At 32.7% G+C, this 23,095-nt stretch overlaps 1 protein-coding gene across 4 annotated transcripts in view; it reads left to right on the top strand.

Moving 5' to 3' along the window:
* Positions 1-22,211, top strand: part of Syt1 (synaptotagmin 1) — a 69,222-nt gene extending 47,011 nt beyond the window's left edge. For 3 of the 4 annotated variants that reach the window (XM_076528956.1, XM_012291099.2, XM_012291100.2), the window contains 8 exons: positions 469-580; positions 1,827-1,958; positions 3,353-3,498; positions 3,580-3,678; positions 4,007-4,201; positions 4,289-4,465; positions 5,122-5,373; positions 6,494-22,211. In XM_076528956.1, the coding sequence (XP_076385071.1) occupies positions 472-580; positions 1,827-1,958; positions 3,353-3,498; positions 3,580-3,678; positions 4,007-4,201; positions 4,289-4,465; positions 5,122-5,373; positions 6,494-6,688 (1,305 nt within the window). In that variant the 5' untranslated portion in view covers positions 469-471 and the 3' untranslated portion in view covers positions 6,689-22,211. The remainder of the gene's footprint in view (positions 1-468; positions 581-1,826; positions 1,959-3,352; positions 3,499-3,579; positions 3,679-4,006; positions 4,202-4,288; positions 4,466-5,121; positions 5,374-6,493) is intronic. The other variant, XM_076528957.1, reaches the window with a different exon arrangement.
* Positions 22,212-23,095: the final 884 nt, after the last annotated feature.

Raw genomic sequence — 23,095 nt, 5'->3', positions numbered from 1 at the left:
TGGAAAATTAGGAATTTTAGAATATAGCAATTTCAGAATTGAGATAGTTAGAAATGTACTGATTTAAAAATGTAGGTGTTCAGTAATGTAGGGATTCAGAATATTCAGTAAGCTATAAATTTGAGGATTTAAGGATTCCTGAATGTAGGGTCTCAGTAATATATTCGAGTAATACAGTTTGATGATACGGTAACTCAAGAGTTTGAAATCTCATTTGATATAGAAATTTGGAAATATAGGGATTTAATAATAATATAATGATCTCGAAATGTGCTCTACTAAACAGCTCTGGTTAGCCTCTTCACGCGCTATCTCGTGGGTTGACATCGGTACATTTGACTCGATGTTTCCTTTTTCTTTGCAATAGTAAAAGAAATAATTAAGATATTCGACTTCAAATTAAAACCCTATTGTGTACGTAACATTTGTAAGCAAAAATTGAAATATTCTTTTTAATGTTGAATACAGAAAATGCCTGTCATAAAGAGAGATGCGAAGATCGCGCCGGAGTCGATAGCGAAGAATGACAATCTTACTTCGACGTTTAAACCACCACTCAGCACAGATGAAGTGAAACTAGGTAAGCGTAACACTAAATTGTTCTGTTTTTATTTATATAGAATTAGTAATAGACTAGTAATATTATACTATAGTTTATAAACAATGGCTACGCTATAACAAATTAATATTACTGATATTAATACACTAGACTAATAGTACTATACTATAATAAATTAATAGCATTAAACTATAATAAACTAATAATATGTATAAGAATATAATAGACTAGTTATAACACGTCACTCAATAAGTCCCCGGTCTGACACATATATGGCGACACTGGTGAGAGACCCACGTTATTTTCGAATAATACTAACCTTCAAACAGTACATGTCAAAATTTCATGGTATTCTGATCAATAGTTTAGAAGTTACAATCATTTTAGTACCCCCAGTTTCGTAATTTTGAAGACAATGGATAGAAAGGAATTTCGTGTGTTGATTAAACACTGTTTTTTAATCGGAAAAAATACTGTTGAAGTCAAAAAGTGACTTGATAAGCATTATAGGGACTCTGCACCAGGGAAATCAACTATCATTGACTGGTATGCTGAATTTAAACGCGGTCATACAAGCTCCGATGATGCTGAACGCTCTGGTTGCCCAAAATCAGCAGTCGTTCCGGAAGACATAAAAAATGTCACAAAATAGTTTTAAAGGGCCGTAAACTTAAGTTGTGTGAGATAGCTGATGCCTTGAAGATATCAAAAGGTAGTGTCTTCACAATTTTGCATGAAAATTTGGGCATGTGCAAATTGCTTTCAAAGTGGGTGCCGCGTTTGCTGTTTCACGAAGGCAATGCGCCGTGTCACAAGTCGATGAACACGATGGTCCAATTGAATGAATTACGTTTTGAATTGTTTCCTCACACTTCGTACTCCCCAGATTTGGACTCCAGCGACTACTGGCTCTTTGCAGATATGAAAAAAATGCTCCAGGGAAAGAAATTTGGCTCAAATGAAGAAGTGATTGCGGAAACTGAAGCTTATTTTGGGGGCAAAGACAAATCGTTTAATATAAAGGGAATTGAAAAGTTAGAGGAGCGTTTGAATTAATGTATCACACTGGAAGGAACGTATATTGATGATTAAAGTGGAATTTCTAAAAAAAATTTGTTTTTCTTAATTAGACCGGAGACTTATTGAGTGACATGTTACTATATTGTATACTGTACTATAATACCCTCTATACTAATATCAGATTATAGCGACGTAATAAGATACGTAAGATACGTAAGAGCATGATGTAATTAATATTTGTTCGTAGCTACGGAGGAGACTGTGGTGACTGAATCGGAGCCCATTGGGAAATCGATAGAAAATGAGATGGAAACTTTGGGAAAGGAGCTCGCAGAGGAAATGGGAATACCAACATCGGCACTTGTGGCCATTTTAATAGGTAAATTAGTCATTCAAAAATGACTTTAATTGCTATTGATATTTCAAACACCAACCTGTTTATAATTTTATAACATGCAAATTTGAGAAACAGAAAATGTTGCAATTTCAAATTTCCAAAATTTCAAGTTCCTATATTACTTATGAAATTTGAAAGCATGAAAATTTAGGAATTCCGTAGTTTCGAAATTTTAGTTTGTAAATCGGGAGATTTGGAAATTTGATAGTTTGATAATTTGGAAATTTGGGAATTTGGGAATTTGGGGAAGTTAGGAATTGGAAAATTAGTAGTTGGGAAATCTTGGAATTGGGAAATTTAGAAATCGCGAAATTAGGAATTGGGAAATTTAGAAATTGTGGAATTTAGAAATTAGGAAATTCAGGAATTGGGAAATTTAGGAATGTGGAAATTGAGGAATTGGGAAATTTAGAAATTGGGAAATTTAAAAATGGGGAAATTTAGTAATTAAGAAAATTAGAAATTGGAAATTTAAGAATTGGGAAATTGAGGAATTGGGATATTTAGAAATTGGGAAATTTAGTAATTAGGAAAATTAGAAATTGGGAAATTTAAGAATTGGGAAATTGAGGAATTGGGAAATTTAGAAATTGTGGAATTTAGAAATGAGGAAATTCAGGAATTGGGAAATTTAGGAATTGGGAAATTTAAAAATGGGGAAATTTAGTAATTGGGAAAATTAGAAATTGGGAAATTAAAGAATTTAGAAATTTAGAAATCGCGAAATTAGGAATTGGGAAATTTAGAAATTGTGGAATTTAGAAATTAGGAAATTGAGGAATTGGGAAATTTAGGAATGTGGAAATTGAGGAATTGGGATATTTAGAAATTGGGAAATTTAGGAATTGGGAAATTTAAGAATTGGGAAATTTAGAAATTGGGAAATTCAGGAATTGGGAAGTTCAGGAATTTAGGAAGTGGGAAATTTGGAAATTTGAAATTTGGTAGTTTAGTAATTTAGATATTTGTTAATTTGGAAGCATGAAAATTCATAAATTCGAAAATTTGCTAGACATAAAATCTAAGAATATTATACTTGTAAACCTTATATATTATATTTACAAAACATACTCATTTACAATTACAAAAATTCAAATTCCCAAATGATCAAAGTATCAGTAAACACTAAAAAGTTTTTAAATTGTAAAATTTCTCACTCGTTCCTCATCATCAATACACATACAGGAAACAACTAAAAACATTCCAAATAAATATAATTATAATCAAAACTTCTACATTCGCATATTTTAACATCCATGCAAGCATCCGTCTATGTTTATATTATCTATACTTAATATCCGTCTATAAAATTACCTTAACCATTCTTTTACCAGGAACAATTACTAAAAATATTCATCCGTTTATTACTCGAGTAGCTGTAGGTGTAATAGTTCTGGGGATCTGCTTCTGCTGCATAAGAAGATGCTGTCGCAAAAGACGATCCAAGGATGGGAAAAAAGGGCTGAAGGCTGCGGTGGATCTGAAGTCCGTGCAGCTGTTAGGAAGCACGTACAAGGACAAGGTACGTCACTCGGTGTCCGTGTCTTTATGTAGATGTTAGACGCACATTCTACACTCGTGGAATCCACTTCCACTTGTTAAGGTTCAGCCGGATATGGAAGAATTGACCGACAACGCTGAGGAACCGGATGAAGCTGAGAGCAAGCAGAGCGAGGTGAAGCTTGGCAGGCTTCAGTACAAGGTGTGTACCTATACATTTTTTAACAAGCTCAAACATCCAATTTACTCGACAAATTTTTCGCACTCTTTCAAATATTTTAGTAACAAACATTCTTTGACTCGTCACAATAATCCTCTGTTCCAGATTCTTAATTATCTTCATTATTTTCAGATATTTGTTATACAGCTATACTTTTATCTACTTCGCAAACATTTCTTCACGTGTACAATATATTTACTCAGCTGATGTTTTTTTACAGACTACAGAGAATCTACAACACACTCTCCTCGCTGTCAAACATTAAAAAATTGAGTACTTTTGTAAAGGGTAATTGCTTCGATATTTACAGCTCGAATACGACTTCAACACGAACAGTCTGGCAGTAACGGTGATACAAGCCGAAGAACTTCCGGCTCTGGACATGGGTGGAACGTCTGATCCTTACGTGAAGGTGTACTTGTTACCGGACAAAAAGAAGAAGTTCGAAACGAAAGTGCACAGGAAAACTCTCAATCCGGTTTTCAACGAAACTTTCACATTCAAGGTTAGTGAATCGTGTTTTCTAGGAGATAGTTTAGATAATTGAATCTTTCTTCTTTTACGGAAGTGAACGGTGATAATTGTTTTGTAGGGTGTTCCATACGCAGACGCGATGAACAAGACTCTCGTTTTCGCGATCTTCGACTTCGACAGGTTCTCGAAACACGACCAAATCGGTGAAGTGAAGGTTCCGCTTTGCCAGATCGATTTGGCTCAGACGATCGAAGAATGGAGGGAACTGCAAAGTGTCGAGGGCGAGGGTGGCCAGGTAAATTCATTCAAGTACATTGGAAAAATTTTATAAGTTGACGTAGACAAATTGAGAGATTCAAATTTTTTGGTACATGAGTTTGATCAAGTTGAGATGCTTGCACTTTATTATTTGACTGTTTGTTATTATAGAATGTATATATTTCTGTGTAGGCTTGATCCTAATAGGCTTCATACTAATAAGGATACATAATACGTGAACTATACAATATTCACATTCAGCAATTTTTATATTTTCAAATCTTTTAATTTTTAAATTTGCAATTCTACATTTTCCTAAATTTTCAAATCCTTTTTCATAATAAAATTATTGCTGTACCTACACAATTTTATTATTTTTTACTACTTTTATGCATAGATATATTACAAATTTTGTTTAATTACCATACATTTCAGCATTCTGTTTTTCTATTAAATTTAATATTACGCTTATTTTTAAAGTATATTATTGTCATACAAATTATTGTTACATACAAATGTAACGAAACATATATTAATATATACTGCTATATAATATTTACTGCTTATAACCAATCATCTTTAAAAATAATCTTGATTAGAATTAAAGAAATATTGAAAATAAACGATCAAGTTATTAATACATGTTTTTCTTAAACATGTTACTAAAATAATATTTGTATTTATTTATTACAGGATAATAAATTGGGAGATATATGCTTCTCGCTCCGATACGTGCCCACAGCTGGTAAATTAACGGTGGTCATTTTGGAAGCGAAGAACCTGAAGAAAATGGACGTCGGTGGTTTGTCGGATCCCTATGTGAAAATCGCTCTGATGCAAAATGGCAAGAGATTGAAGAAAAAGAAAACGTCCATCAAAAAGTGCACTCTTAATCCGTATTACAACGAATCATTTACGTTTGAGGTACCCTTCGAGCAAATACAGGTTCGTATCATTCACGTTTTACTATTTATCACCCGTTTATTTCGTTATCTTCGTTTAACACAGTCAACAAACACAGGTAAACAACAATGGTACACGTTGTTCACGACTTTTTCTAACATTCTTACTAATTTAGTTAGCACACGATTTTTTTTCAAGTTTGTTTTAGACAAAAACAACTGCTACTACTTTTTTCATAAATTTTTTTGTATACTTATTATATAAGATATTTGTAAATATTTTAAGTACAATACAGACGGATCAAATCATAAATGATTTAATGAAATAAAATCATTTTAATGACAATCAGCATTTGCAATTTTCTTAGTAATTAAAATTTTTAAGGAAGACATCCGTCTGTAATGTGATGATTAAAAAAAAATTTCGTAAACTGGCAGTATTCGAGTACACTGAATTCTACTAATATACTGAAAATTACTTTATACTGTAGTTCCATCTAAATTCTTAAGAAAAATAAATATTCAATATTAGTCTTATTTTTAAGAAAATAAAAAATATTCCCAATTTTCATATTTATAACTGAATTTCTGCCACTTTACGAAAGGTTTACTTTGCTAACTTTTTTTCAAAGTACCATGCTTCCGGACCGTAAGATACTTTATTGCAACCTATTCTTATATAAAATTATTTCGATAATATTCAGATTATGCTGGCTTGAGGAAAATCGCATTTTTGAGTGCTTTGCATGCTCTCGAAGCTGAAGAGCAGATTCTTGAAAACGCTTAAATAAAGCTGAAAATTCGAGCTCGTTTGGCAAAAGCTTATCGCTTTTATATACAATAAGTGCAATTTAAAATTATCTTAAATACCCCTTGTCCCAAATCCTGATATTTACAAACCTATTTTATTTTTCATTTATTAGTTTATTACTGAGACAGTTTTTTATTTATACAAGTATTTATTTTTTAACGGAGATTTGAAAATAAATGAGTATATTAATAAATTGTCCTTCCATATTCCCTTTATGCTTTCCTAAGAAGCTTTTATATCGCTAAAGTTATCTTGCTATGCCTTGTAAAAATAATTCTTAGAGCCTTACGGTCCGGAAGACATGGTAATCCACGATCCAAGATGGACTACTAACACGTGATTTCACGTTTAGAAAGTGCAATTGGTTGTCACGGTAGTCGATTATGATCGTATCGGCACATCCGAACCCATTGGGAAGGTCGTCTTGGGGCACAACGCAAGTGGAACAGAATTGAGACACTGGACCGACATGTTGTCAACCCCGAGACGTCCTATTGCTCAATGGCACACGCTTAAAGACCCTGAAGACGGCGACAAGAAAGACTAAGTTCGTTTCGAAAATTGTCCAGGTTAAGGTAATGCACACCAATGGTTCTAAAGCAGTTACGACAAATGTGCAGAAGCATTTCTTTCGTTTACGGTATGTTTTCCGTTTAACGCTTTCGCCCCACTCGACAAACTATATGATATAAATATATATGTATATTTTCCAATGATATCCGCGATTCACTGTACTGAGAATGCAGGATTTCTCTGGACAAACGAAAGGAACGATGTGCAAAGAAAAATATAAAAAAATGAAAAAACAAAATAGAGAAAGACATAACGAGATGCAACGATCTCTCGATGTAGCTGGTCGTTCTATATAAAAATGAAAAAAACAGAAATAATCGTGCACGAGGATGATAGAGAGAAAGTGAGACGGATGAGAGGAAGATAGAGCGAAAGGTAGAATGAAAGACTTGAATACTAAGAGAGAGAGAGAGAGAGAGAGAAAGAAAAAGAAACAAAGGGGATAAATTTAGTAGATATTAATAATAATCTATTGCTAACTAAACAATAAACACCACCAGAAATGGTTTTAGTATTAATAATATGTTCTCATGGAGTGTAGTGTCTTGTATATACGTATATCTACTATACTTTCTTCTGTAGATGTAATATCGAATGAATTAAAAAAAAAAAAACGCGTCTCCTCTTCGAGGTATCTCGACGAAGCATTGAGTATTTGCAACGCGTATGTTCATTTTTAAATACGAGTTCGGAATTAGTATGGTAGCGTGTTCTGTTCGTTGTTTAATTGGTGGCACGTTTTTGAGGTGTTTATAAGATAGCGATGCTGTTAATCTTATTAGAAATATATATATTCCGCGTATATAGTATACGGCAAAAATAATATATATAGACGTATAATATATACGATATAAATCGTGTTGGATCGTGTGAGCAGTAGTGAAGTTCTGTTGTGAAGAACATCAACGACGTTTGTACAGATCGATAGTCGTGTTCGTGCAAAAAATATTACTTATAGTTATAATAATTATATTGTAATCGATACACGTAATAGAAACTGAACGGTTTCGTCGTCGTAAGAGTAACTCGATCTTTGTATGATTTCTTTTGTACAATTCAAACGCGCTTTCCTAGTGTCTCCCTTGTTTTTAGTAATATTTATTTGATCCTCGTTTCAAGTACAAATTTATCAAAGAACGATGCATTTTTTACTTTCCTGCAAAACGACAATGCTTTCGATCGCGATACCTTCGTACCGGTAACGACCATAGACTATGCGCTACCTGTACAGGGAACTCGAGCGATCGACACGGACCACTGCATTGGCGGGAAATTCAAAAATCTCCCTACGGAGAACGCACGTTTCTACGGTTTCACTGGCGGATAAACTCCACAGAAGTTTTTGTTGTAACTGCGTCCTTCGATTACAAGACTTTCACTAGTATAATTTCATAGTTCACTTGTTTTATCGACAAAAGTGTTATAATCGATGGCCGCGCGAATGGCGGTTTGTTCGCACGGTGAAATTGAAACGGAACAAAGGCAGACGTCGTTTCGATCGTCCAGTTGCCGACTGAATGTGCGGAATTGTTGGTGAACAATGTATCTTTATCCACGGGTGTTCGTTTTTCCCGCGATTCTGCATGTTCGTTCAAAATATACATACGCATGTACGTGAAACTGTAAACATATTCGTGTACAAGGTGTTTCATAACGTGTGGGACGCGATTCGACAAAAGATGAGACACGAAAATTGTGAAAGAAGTAATGTTTAGAATACTTATGTAATTTTTTATGAAAATCACTTTTGAATACGTCAGACAAGAAACAAAAAACTATATGATTAGTAATATTTATGAGCAGTTTAATGAATATATATACATAAAACGTGGCATTTTTAATAACGATGAAAAGTGGCATTAAAAATAAAAAGATCTTTTTTGAGAAATCTTATGTTTCGTATTAATAATAATTAAATAATTTCATATTTTATTTTGAGGTTATACTTTACTATTCTATTGCTAGTATAATATCAGTATTATTAATGAATATTCCCTCCTTTAATTGTTAAACTATATTAAACTTCTTACTCCTCATACTTAATTTGAGGTTATACTATTCTTGTTAGTATATCAGTATTATTTAATATTACCTTTAATTATTCAATTATATTAAACTTTCTCATACTTAAATAATTTTTTTCAGTTTGAGGTTATTTCAGTATTATTTCTTTATTTAATAATTCAATTATATTCCTCAATTAATTTAACATCAATTAGAGTCTTTATAATAAATCGATTAAATTCAATGCGTTGAAAAAATATTAAAATTAATAAAAATTCCATTGAATATTGAAACAAAAGAAACGAACTTTTTTTATTATCTTTGTGTCTTCCATCCATGATTGAATGGAGTCCTGCTAATTATGAAACACACTGTATATATTTACCACGTGTTATATACATATATATATATATATAGATACTGTTATTGTTTTTCAAAACATAATAGGCCTACCGATTGTATAACTTGCGTTATCATTTCGTTGAACTGTTTCTCGGATAACGAGCGTAAGAAAGGAAAAAGAAGAAGATTAGTGACGAGTCCACGGTGATTCTTAATCTTGGGAATTGAAGGAACCACGAATTCGTTTGAGAATGAAAAGAAGCATAGTTGTCTATTAACGATACGTTTCAGGCTAAACTTACGAAACAATTTACGAACGTCCCGAGATCTACAAAGCATTATATATTATATATAAATATATTATATATACTATATGTATCCTTCGAGAAATGATAAAAAAACGATTGTTAGAAAACTGACTTTATACAGTATTAACTGAGTTTGACTGCTATGAGAAAAAAAAAATAATGTTCATATATTTTATCGCATCGTTGACCTTAAAAAGCTTCGAATTCGACTGAAAGAGAGAAAAGAGAAAAAAAAGTAAACGGGTTGATAGGTACAATAAATGTAGCGTTTTTTTGCGTGGGTACGTGTTTTAAAGCTAAGAAGAAGCACGTTTTATTAGAAGTCCTCGAAAGAAATACCTTTCTTCGATGCACCGCGTTTTCTCCCCTAAGTCGACCAACTAGAAATTCTCTAGCTCGGCTTGGGCGGACCAAGAGAATGAACATCCATGTAAACGGGCCTTAACGCTTCTTCGAGTTCTCCTTCCCTCGTCCAATCGTCGTCGAGCAATGCATCGTAACTTTGTAAATATCACGCAGAGATCTCTCAATTGTCGATAATCTCATATATGAAGTCCATTCGAATCAGCCTCATCGTAGAAACTAGAACGTTCGATTCCCCGTGCGATTCGATCTTTCTTTTTCTTCTTCTTTCGAGCATAGTACGTGTACTCTACGTTTCACGCAACCTTCACCAGATAAATTGCACGTGATCAAGTTGTAATAAGCATGTAACGATATCACTACCGATAACGATATTAGTAGTAACATTAATTATTCGTAACAAAAGAAAATATCATGGAGAGAGTGTTAGGTGTACTCAACGATTTCGTAATGCTTTACTGCTGATCATAAATCCTGCACCTCTTCGAATTCGAACGCATTAGATTAGTCCAACTGGTTTGTCATATAATTCAAACTCACAAATCTTTGTTTCCACACTTTTATTGCCTACAGTTATTTTTTGTAAGTGTTTATCAACTTATTTTCAAGTAGAACGTTAAATATGGCAGACCACTTGTGCTAACCTAACGAAACAGAGACAGAAATCTATGTTAACCTAAAAATGTCTTCGACGAATTTTATTCCATGTATTTCCAGAATTGCAACGTTGATACGATAATACATTTAATTGTGTACCTGTTATACCTTGCACGCTATACAACCGAGTTATCGAAAAATCGATGTTGCTCGAAGTGCAAACTCGAGGAACATTCAAACAATGTGCAACGTCGATTACAAAACGAAGCACTCTTCTCGATTTAGTTACCTGTACATTACAAAACGTGAAAAGTGAAAAAAAAAACAATAGATTACGTTTGGTTAGACGTAGGAATCTTTATTTGTGTACTTAGATCTTTTTTCCGTACGTTATAAAACAATGAAGTCAAATGTTGATTTATTTAACAACGATGTAACGTTAATTTAATATATTATTTGTATTGATATAATTTGCAAATCGCGACTGATTGCTCACGAGTTAGGACTCACGAGTTTGATCCTCTCGATATTACTCCTGAGCAATCATTCGCGCGACTCTGTAACTTTAGTGTAGCGTTAATACACAGAGAAACGAAACATCACCCTGTTTCGGTAATTTTGCTTTTAAGTTTTTCGACCTTAAGGCCGTTCGAAGACTCGATGCCAGAATACCATCGCCGATCAGAGTATCTAGTCCAGAAAAAAGTACGTTAAGCCACTTGAAAGAACGCGTACGACTTTGCCGATACATAAGCTTGCATAAATCGTTATATCGCTTGGAATCTACATCTAACACCTCAAACATGCATATCAAACATTGTTCCAAGCTTTCCTTATATTTTTTTAACGAAGCTTTCGATACATCTCATGCTTGTATACATAACGCAATCACATGCTAATCATACGCTGGAAATGTTTATGCCAATGTTGTCCACGAGATTGTGCTCTCAAATTATTTGCCTCTGAGTCCACACAGCACTTGTGATCTACTTATGGCTGTGACAAGTGTCAGAGTAGGTTTCATTAAATTTTAATGGCGTGGACTTCCGTGGACTATGTCTGTGGGAGCATTGATCTATAACAGTGTCCGTGGATAAATCCGTCTACTTTATTTACGGAAATAGTAATCTGTAACGCTGCTATTCTCAGAACCGTTTACAGACATCCACAAGATCTATGAAAGAACCCACACTGATCTATGGAAGCTGATCATAATCTGGTCCACGTTAATCTGACCCAGTGTTGTCCACATGAAGGAACCTCCAAACGTTTTGGTCTTCCACTCAAGTTCTATATATCCGATACCTAAACATGTTCCCATACTAGGTTCTCCGGACAGCACTGATCGAAGTATACCTAATTATCTGGTCCATAAATCTTGAAGAAAAAGAAACGTGTCAAAAGTATGTCTTGCGGACAACACTGTATAAATCTCCCAGCTCATAAAATCGACAACGGCGATTTGATTATCTATTCATCGGCATTTCATTCGGCAAAGTGGTACATTGTTTCGGTGTAAGAAGAGCAGTCATTAATATGCATAAAATCGATCATCACGAGTAATATAGGAAGCGTAGGATAGAGGTGTATAAGTGTAGGCACGTAGAAAGGCAGATTGTTAGATAATATCATTCCTGCTGGATCCCGAAATCGTTTGTGGGATCCGGTTTTTCTTATCGCGCGTGGATGCCGCTTTGAATTCGTAACCGCAATTAACCAGTCTTTGGTTCTATCATTTTTTCAGGACCAATTATCATAAACGATTATATCGGTAGCATGTTCGAGTCGTGTTATTATGCAGCATTGTACTTAAAGATCTCATGAGAGAGAGAAAAAGGGGTAAATATTAAAATGCGCCGTGAGCCCGGCATCGATCGAAAAGCTACGTGTTACTTGTATCAAAATATAATTAGGAATGTCGGCGTTTTTTCGTTCCTTTCTTTTTTCTACACGTTACATGTGTCCATGATTTTCGTTCGATTTCGTGTTAATTAATGTTATCGGAAGTTTAAATTAAAAAGTTTAAGAGAATGTTGATGTTATAAGCTTCACAATAACAATCATTAAAATACAATGTTACTTTACAACTGATTTCTCTGAAGTTACTACTGTTTCTTTTCGATTTTAACCAACCAACAGTGTACGAGCGAAAACAGCGGTGGTACAAAGTTTAATCTAAGAACGTGACTGACAACGAGACTTTTAAATACATTATACTCGCTTAAATCGATGTTTTTCTACGTAAAAGGCCCATTCACGCTAGAGAATACGTCCAGATTGGACCAAATCTCGATCTAGTAATTCCTTCGTACCTGATCGTTGATTAAACCTTGGAAAATCGTTAGCCAATTCGAGAACAAATCGTCTAGAAACGTTATTTACAATTAGTAGAATTATTTGCAAATCACTGCACGTAAACACGGACTGCACAAACCACGTGACATTCACAAATTCGTCGCAAATACGTGCAAAGGAAACACATATACTACCAGTGATGGGTAAATTTATGTCCGCCATTTAACTCGTGGGCATTTGCGGTCAAAATGGATTATGGATACTTCAAACTTTCAAACATGGAAATTTAGAAATTCGGGAACATGGAAATACTAAAATTGCAGAGTTATAAATTATGTAATTTCAATTTTTAAAATTATCAATTTTTATATTTACAGATTTACTAATTTATCAATTTATCAATTTACCAAGTTAACAAGTTTCTAAATTGTCAAATAATCAAGTCATCAATTTATTAATTTTTGTATGTATCGAATTATCGAGTCATCGATTTATCCAATTATCGATTTACCGAGTTATCGATTTAACGAATTATCGATTTACCGAGTAATTGAGTTATCGAGATGCCGATTTTCCAAATTATCGATTTACCGAGTTATCGATTTATCGAATTATCGATTTACCGAGTAATCAAATTATCGAGGTATCGATTTACCGAGTAATCGAATTATCGAGATATCGATTTACCGAGTAATTGAATTATCGGATACCGATTTTCCAAATAATCGATTTACCGAGTTATCGATTTATCGAATTATCGATTTACCGAATAATCAAATTATCGAGATATCGATTTACCGAGTAATCGAATTATCGAGATATCGATTTATCGAGTTATCAATTTTCCAAATTATCGATTCATCGAGTTATCGATTTATCCAATTATCGATTTACCGAGTTATCGATTTACCGAGTAATTGAATTATCGAGATACCGATTTTCCAAATAATCGATTTACCGAGTTATCGATTTATCGAATTATCGATTTACCGAGATATCGATTTACCGAATAATCAAATTATCGCGATATCGATTTACCGAGTAATCGAATTATCGAGATATCGATTTATCGAGTTATCGATTTTCCAAATTATCGATTCATCGAGTTATCGATTTACCGAGTTATCGATGTACCGAGTTATCGATTTATCGAATTATCAATTTACCGAATTATCGATTCATCGATTGCTAAATTTGAAATTTGCAGATTTAATAATTTGGCAAGTTGAAAATATGAAAATTTTGAATTTTCCAATTGACGAATTTTTAATCACAAAAATAATAAAATTTCAATCTCTCAAATTCGACTATGCAAATTAGGAAATAATGAGTTTACATAGTGTCCAACCAGTAACACTTCCTATTTACAAAATACAAACAAGCAGGTTAAATTAAAAAATTACAAATACACAGATTTACAAGTTTACAAATTTATACATTTTAAATATGCAGATTTACAAATTTACAAATTTACAAATTACAAATACAGAAGTGTACAAATTTACACGTCCAAAATTAAAAAATACTGGAAGTAAAGAAATTTAGACATAAATTAAATCTCTAAAAATCTGCTGATTTGGTGCTTTTAAAATTCGCCATTTAATAATTCCCGAATTTGAAAATTTGAAAAGAAAAAACTAGCTGGTACAGTTATGCCCACGAGTAGTTACAGGCTATTTACATGCCCGTACCGACCCACGCGGTCATAGTCACCCATCACTGTCTTATTACCACTTTGACGACTATTATCGGCGCTACCTATGTCCACGTAACGTCTAAATAGTGCCTTTCATTGTTTTTTAAATAATTTCTGTGTGTAGCGCCACTGACATATGACAATCGATCGATGTCGCAGTTCCCGACGCGATCATACCTGCGACATAAAAAAAGATAAAAACAACACACAATCATCACATAGATCACGCAATTCGTACACTCATAACGCTGAAAATTTTGAGAATCCATCAATATCGCAATATTTATTGCTAATAAATATTGGTAATAATTTCGAGACACAGTTTACCAGTCATTTTAATTGAATTTCTCAAAATTTTCAGAGCGACGTACTTGCTCCAAGTACGTCGAAAAAGCACCGATTGAGAGGATCATTGTTATTATTTGCCAAGAGCTACTGAAACGGGTCGATAGTACGAGAAATACTACTACTGTTAATACTACTGTTAATAATACAAAGAATACGCAACGCGTAGTGGTTTAGTTGAATAGAGATAACATTCGAGAAAAGTGACAATCGATCCGAACAGGCTCACGAATGTTTACGAGGACTCATGGGATTGAGAAACTGGTATTGCAAAAATTTGATAAATAATGAAATCTTTTTTTTGGTGAAATACAGGGTGTTTCAAAGGGGATATCAAATACTTTGGGCAGTGTGGAGTGTTTTGAAGCAAAATTTTGATATGTGTGTGGACCTACAGTTACATGTGATCTACTAGTCATGTGACCATAATAGTCACATTAATCAGAGAAATCGTTCATTGATCATTTTGTCCATCATCAAAAAACAAAATTCACAAAATAAAAATAAATATGAGCAAGATAAAGTTAATGTTTAAAATAAAGATAAAAAACTACTGTCTACTGGCTGCGAAAAAAAATTAACAAGTCCATGAAGATCGATAAATTTTTTTAATTATTTTGATGTGAATTATTTCGATATACATTACTTTAATATAAATTACTTTGACGTAAATTGTTGTTGTAAATAATTTAAATAATGTAATCTCATTTGTACAATAAATGCAATCGATTGATTACTTATTTTTTCTTAATAATTTTTATAAAATAATTTATAAGTAACATTCAAACGACTGTAATTTCACACACAGATAAATGAGACACATGTTTAAAAGCTTTTGCAAGAAATAGTCCATAATGTTATTACTAGAGCATTAGCTGTTCCTTTTTTTGGAACAACCTCTATAACATATTCAGCACTGTGCTTGGTGAATGGAGCACGCTCGAAAGCATTTGGCGAAGTTGGATATCGATCTACGATAAAACACGAGCAAACAAATGTGCCTAAGACCTCGATGCCTGTGCTTTTTTACGATGCGTATAGATGCTGATAGAAGTCGTAAAATACACTTGAAAAATCAAATGAAGTTCGTTATTAATTATAATTTAATTCTTGATTTATGTACAACGGATACAATTTTGCTTTTTATTCTTTTTTATTGTTGTTTAGATATTTGTTATGATAAATTTTGTGTGGATAAGTAATATACTGATCATTTTTAGTGATAATATTTATTATTTGACACATACGCAGCCTATGAAATTTTCAAATTTATAAATCTAAAATACATTTTCAAATTTCAAATTTGCAAATTTACAAATCCTCAAATTTGCAAATATATAGATCCTCAAATTCTCAAACTTGCTAATCTGCAAATTTCCTAATTCCCACATTTACGAATCTACAAATTCCCAAATTTATAAATCCTCACATTCACAAATCTACTAATTCCCAAATTCTCGCATTTGCAAATTTACAAATCCCCAAATCCTCACATTTACAAATTTACAAACTCCCAAATTCTCAAATTAGCAAATCTGCAAAGCCCCAAATTCTCACATTTACAAATCTACAAATTCCCAAATTTACAAATACCCAAATTCTCACATTTACAAATTTACAAATCCCCAAATCCTCAAATTTGTAAATCTATAGATCCTCAAATTCTCAAATTAGCAAATCTGCAAATCCCCAAATTCCTTTATTTACGAATCTACAAATTCTCAAATCCTCACATTTACAAATTTGCAAACTCCCAAATTCTCAAATTTGCAAATCTCCAAATCTCCGAATCCTCACATTTACAAATCTACAAATTCCCAAATTAACAAATACCCAAATTCTCACATTTACAAATTTACAAATACCCAAATTCTCACATTTACAAATTCACAAACTCCCAAATTCTCAAATATGCAAATTTTCAAATCTCCAAATTCTCACATTTACAAATCTACGAATTCCCGAATTCTCAAATTTACAAATTTACAAATCCCCTAATTCTCACATTTACAAATCTACAAATCCCCCAATTCTTAATTCCCCAAATCCCCAAATTCTCAAATTCGCAAATTCCTAAATTTTCAAATTTTTCAACTTAGAAACTTAAAAACACATTTAAAAACGATTACGTTGTATCAGAACAATAAAACAATATCACTCAATTATAATTAACTAAAAATACTGGCTGCGTATATGTTAAAATCGTGTATAATATCAAATTTTTATTTCTCACCATTTAAAAACGACGGTTACTAATTAAAAATCCATCGAAACAGGCGGCGCCAGTCTTTCGAGCATGGTCGTTTCTGTAAACAGTGGCCTGACTTTTTACTTTCTTTCGAATTTCGAACTGATCCAACTAATAAATCATCGTGTTAGCGTTATTGAACACGATCCCACAGAGAACGTAGATCCATAAATCGGTCCAAATGAAAGAAACAAAATGCGACGATGTAAAACAAAAAGGAAGGAACAGAGATAACTATGAATCTTTGTAATGTTTCTATTTACAAACAACTTGATTTCTGATCCTTTAAAACCTTGATTCTTCGCGAGTTGAACGATGCGGCAACAGAATTCGAATACTTGTGCAATGACATAAAGTGCAGGGTTAGTAGAAATGATTTATTCGTTTTGAAAAGGTTATATTTTCAAAAGTATTTATATGTACACACATGAAAGATATATGAAAGGACAAACTCATCAAGTTTATACAGCTTCTATAAATGTTCAATGTGTGCAGTGGCATGACACACGTCCATAATCGAGCTCATTTCATACATTTTGTAGCATAGTCCTGACAATTGTCTGCACCGTAGCACTGACTCAGTTTCCATCGAGGGTTCAAATTGGGTCAGAGTCGGGTTTGAGTCGCGGGTTGGAGTTGCGGCAGGGTTGAACATTACCAACTGCACAAAGCCAACTACCATATTCTGATATGTAAAGCTGAGCAATATTAATTTTACAATATCAAAATAACATACAAAAATTATTTCTCAGATTACAAGATCACCGACTAAAAGTAATAATAACCTCTTCTACACCGATTAATACAGCACGTGATACACAATGCAATTTGGATTTGTTATGTTGGCAACACGAACTTGACTCTTGTCCTTTCCACCGAACCCAATTGAACGCTACCCTAAAATTTTGTAGGGTAGAGTTCAACTAAACCTTTGGTGTTTCCACCGTAAAAGCGCTCACCCCAACCCGACTCTGACCCGATTTGAACCCTCGATGGAAACGTAGTCATTGATGCGTTCTTCGAGCTCGACTAAGGATTGCGGTAGTGGGGTTATATCAACAAGGTTCATAACGTACCCCAAAGGAAGAAATCGCAGGGCAGTCAGGGGATCTGGGAGGCCAGAGGAACAAAGCTAGGTTCTAGGGGAACAACGTATCAGTGCTGCAGTGCAGAGAATTGACAGGATGATGCTACAAAATGTATGGAATAAGCTCGATTATGGACGTGTATCGTGTCACAGGGGCACATATTGAACATTTCTAGAGGGTGTATAAACTTGATGAGTTGGTGGTTCTTTTCATATATCTTTCATGTGTGTATGTTTAATACTTCTGAAGATTTAGTCTTTTCAAAATGAATGAATCATTTATGCAAGCCTTGTATAATAATTAGAAAATTGTAATAACCTAATTGCTCAAAATCGACTTTCTTCTTCATTTTGATTTGTCAGTAAAGGAAAAGTTTATTAACCCTTAACGGTTACACTTGATCAGAATATCTGGTACACTGGGAAAAGTAAGAGCACTGGCTCTTACTAAAAATGTTTCTACAAAGAAGCTACTCATTTGGACTTGTAAAAAATTATAAATGATCTTTGAAAGTTGTTTTAACATATTTCACTGCTGATTTTAGTAAACTTGAACGTAGAATATAAACAAAATTCAGAATCGTGAAAAAGTTGAGAAAAGGGCGGCTTTTGCATAAAAATTCAAACGTTATTCGATTTTAATATGAAGAGCTAAAATTGTAACTGAACACTCTTGATATGTAACAATTTGAGGTAAAAAGTAGTAAAAATACTGAGGTTTCAGAAAAGGTATTTTTTCACATTTTGAAGATAAATGTCTGTAATTTGAATTAGCTGGGGTGGCTACATATCCCTGTGTGACCGTTAAGGGTAAATAATTCAAACTTTGAATAGTTATTTCAACCCTTTTGAGACGGTTCTCTAAACCATATAGATTATAGGAACCAATGAAAATAATAAAATCATTGAGTTATCATTTTGAAATTTAATATTTGTTCTTATTAAACAATTTATAGTTTCTTATACATAAGAAGAAATGTCGAACATGCATCGAAGATGTAGAAATTAAAATTGCAAGGATTAACAATCCTTGTTATTATTAGTAATGATAAATAATTTTGTGAATACAGTAAAACAGAATAGTGATGACATAGTCATTACCGCCGCGAAAGGGTCCAAAGAAAATAACTCAAAGCACAATTATTAACGATGAAACATAATCAACTCCAAGTGAAATATTACAATAATTATAAAGACGAGATTATCCTTTTAAAGGACGAATAATGAAGAACTAATTCTTTTGTAATTTTTTTTAGGTTGTCTTTACAAAAGAATTGGTGGAAGACCGCCCGCTATTTTCTTCAGAATTTTGGGACATAAAACTTGTAAACTTGAAATTTCTAAATTATCAAATTCTCTAAACTATTCTGAAATATCTTAAGTTTTCAAGTTTCCAAATCCTTAACTCAAATGATAGTAATCCTCAAACTTCAAGTTCTTACATTCCTAAATTTAAGAAATCTCAAATTTCTAAATTCCCAAATTTTCTAATTGCAGAGTTTTCAAATTTAGAAATTTCTAAACTCCTGAACTTCCAAATTTGCAAATTTCTGAAATTCCTAAATTTTCAAATTGTCATATTTCCAAATTTGCAAGTTTCTAAATTTCTAAAAATCCGAATTTCTAAATAACCAAATTCCTAAACTTCCGAATTTCTAAATAACCAAATTCCTAAATTTCCGAATTCTCAAATTTCCAAATTTCTAAATAACAAAATACCTAAATTTCTGAATTACTAAACTTCTAAATTTCTAAATAACCAAATTCCTAAAACTCGAAACTTCCTAAATTTTCGAATTCTCCAATTCTTACATTCCTACATTCCTAAATTTCCAAATTTCCAACTTCTCCCATTCCTAAATTCAAAAACTCCAAAATTCCTAAAACTTTCCAAATACATACATCAAGCACGATGAATTTTATTATATCAATTAACATATTCACACCTCTCTAATCATTAAAGTATTAACTAAAAACAGTAACTAACTCATTTATAAAATTGTTGAAGCATCGTTCTGTCTCCCGAAAGAGGCTCTCTAAACACAAATGAAGATATTGAGTTCCTTCTCACCGAACAATCGAGGCTGTCCTCTTTTTATGGTCACCTACCATAAAGTGAACTTATTCTTAACTGTATGATCCAATGACATAAATATACATACAGAATCTGACTAAATAACATGTAAAAACGGACATCACTTAATTCTTCACAAAAAAGACAAGAAAAAAATATAAAATCCATTTTGTAATTTTCGACTTAGTTTTCTAAAGAATGAAGTTTAAAAATGTACTGCGTTCCTGTGATGTTGTGGCAATATTTTGTTGAGAGATGTAAACATATATTATTATGCTTTGTTGTACTTTAGCCAAAATGTAAGAAGATTTTTAAATGATAACTATGATTAATGGATGTGGAGAAAATTTACCGCGTTGTTGTGATTTTATGGCAATATTTTGTTGAACGACGTAAACGCATATTATGCTTTATTGTACTTCGTCAAAAACGTAAGAAGATTTTTAAATGATAATTATAATTAATGGATGGGGAGAAACAAGGTCTCTGGCCTTCAAGGTCCACTTGCCTTCCACGATATTCAATCTTTCACAATGAAGTTTCATTTATGGAATACATTGAAGCAGTAGATATGTGATTCAAGTACAGAGTGAAGCTATTGAAAGTGAGGACCAATTAGTGCAAACAATTAATTACGGTAGGAAGGCATTTAAAGTAGGAAGGTCTATTGAAATACTGGAAGGTCAAAACACGTTAGTGAAGGTAGATGCTTCGGTATTTGAATGTTCATAGCTATGCATTCGATAATAAGGACAATTTCATCAATTTCACAACTGAGAAAATAAAATTTCCATTTAAAATTATTTCATATATTACAATTTCCCAATTTCCAAATTTCCAAATTATCCAATTTCTAAATTCCCAAATTACCTAACTTCCCAATTTCCCAATTTCCAAACTTCCAAACTTACAAATTCCCAAATTTCCTAATATCCAAATTTTCTAATTTACAAATTCCCAAATTCCCAAGTACCCTAATTTCCTAATTTTCCAATTTTCCAATTTTCCAATTTCCCAATTTCCCAATTTCCCAATTGCCCAATTTCCAAATTCCCAAATTATCCAATTTCTAAATTCCCGAATTACCTAATTTCCCAATTTCCAAATTTCCTAATTTCCAAATCCCCAAATTATCTAATTTCCAAATTCCCAAACTATCTAATTTCCCAATTTCCCAATTTCCCAATTGTCTAATTTCCAAATTCCCAAATTATCCAATTTCTAAATTCCCGAATCACCTAACTTCCCAATTGCCCAATTTCTAAATTTCCAAATTCCCAAATTATCCAATTTCTAAATTCCCGAATTACCTAATTTCCCAATTTCCCAACTGTCCAATTTCCAAATTCCCAAATTATCCATTTTCTTAATTCCCAAATTACCTAATTTCCCAATTTTCCAATTTCCCAATTGCCCAATTGCCCAATTTCCTAATTTCCAAATCCCCAAATTATCTAATTTCCAAATTCCCAAATTATCTAATTTCCCAATCTCTATTTCCAAATTTCCAAATTTCCATTTTGTTCTTATATTTTTCTTCGAGCTACAAGTATTTGCGTGCTGTCTAAACATCGTTCACAAGCACAATACTTTTATGTTGCTCAGTAGACACTAACGTTGTCATAACAGCACAAGAACCATAACAACAAACCTCCAAACTTGATTTCCTCGAAAACTGAACCGAAAATCACCAAATTTTCTTGCACATTTTTTTCTCATTTTTTTGTGAAGAATAACATGATGTCTGCTATGGCATGTCATTTAACAGAACCCTGTAAAGATATAAAAATAACTGAAACTGAAGTTCTACATTTCGGTACGATGTTCATTAGAGCGAACCGCGAGAAAGAAGCGATCCTTTTTCGATCGAGCATCGTTCTGTCGGAAGTGAGACGATGAAACGTGGAGAAGACGACGGGAACATGTTCCCTCTGGATAATTGCATTCGAGCCACAAAACCTGAGAAACGAAATCCCGAATGCCTCCAAGCTTGAAACGTGGATGTATTAAGAAACTTGTAATCATTCCATTGCATATTATTACATAATTAAGGTTTAGCGCGACAGTGTACTGTAAATCCATAGAAATTATTATTATATCGTAATTATTATGTAATAAATATTGTTGTTAACATAAAACTGGTGTGGCTGTGATTCTGCTTCTGTTTCTTCGGATCGGTACATCGAAGTGTAAGCTTCCTTTGGTTGAGAATTACTGTAGCTTCTCATGATCTCCATTTTGAGAAATAATGTACAGAACATTTTCAAATCATTGACTTTCCAAATATATGAGTTTACAAAATTTGATGTATTGGAAAAATTTGAATTTGGCAAAATTCCCACCTTCTATAGTCTAATTCATACTTTCACGAATACAAAATTTTATTACGTTGATTACTATCAATTTTACAGCTATTCCTTATTAAATATTCCTGACACTTTATTGTTAGTTTATATTTTCTTGTAAAAAAAGAGGTTGCAAAATGCAACAAGTTGGAATTTTTTAAAGTAACTTATATTCTTTACAGTTGAATGACGAGAATTTTTAGTATTTTATATAAAAATATATTCTTCATGATATTATAATCTTTAATCACACTAATAGTATTCTGTTTATATGAAAAAACGAAAACTTTTATTTCGTTGTTTTAGGTTAGGTTTTATAAAAGTACGAATAGGTTATGTACAGTACCGTTCATAAGTATCGTTTCATAAATATAAGTACCGTTATTCGTTTCGTTACATAAAACACAGTTGAACTTTGTGTGAAAGGTACTTAGGGTTATCATATCATTTGTAATAATTATTATCATCTTTTTTGAGGTGTCATAACGCAATAGAATTAATTTTTAAGTACAAATTATACAATGAGAGTGTGAAAGTAAAATTCATGTCCAGAAGTACAAAGTCCAAATTTGTGAACCTAATGAAACGCGTTCGATTCTAAAAAAAATTTTAATTTCTACTGTGTTTCATTTCTATGGTGCAGAACGTATTCAGAAGGTTCTTCGATATGTTTCAAG

The sequence above is a fragment of the Megachile rotundata genome, chromosome 2 (genome assembly GCF_050947335.1).
Source record: "Megachile rotundata isolate GNS110a chromosome 2, iyMegRotu1, whole genome shotgun sequence".
Lineage (NCBI taxonomy): Eukaryota > Metazoa > Arthropoda > Insecta > Hymenoptera > Megachilidae > Megachile > Megachile rotundata.
The sequence above is the reverse complement of the archived record's forward strand: the minus strand, read 5'-3'. Positions and strand labels throughout refer to the sequence as shown.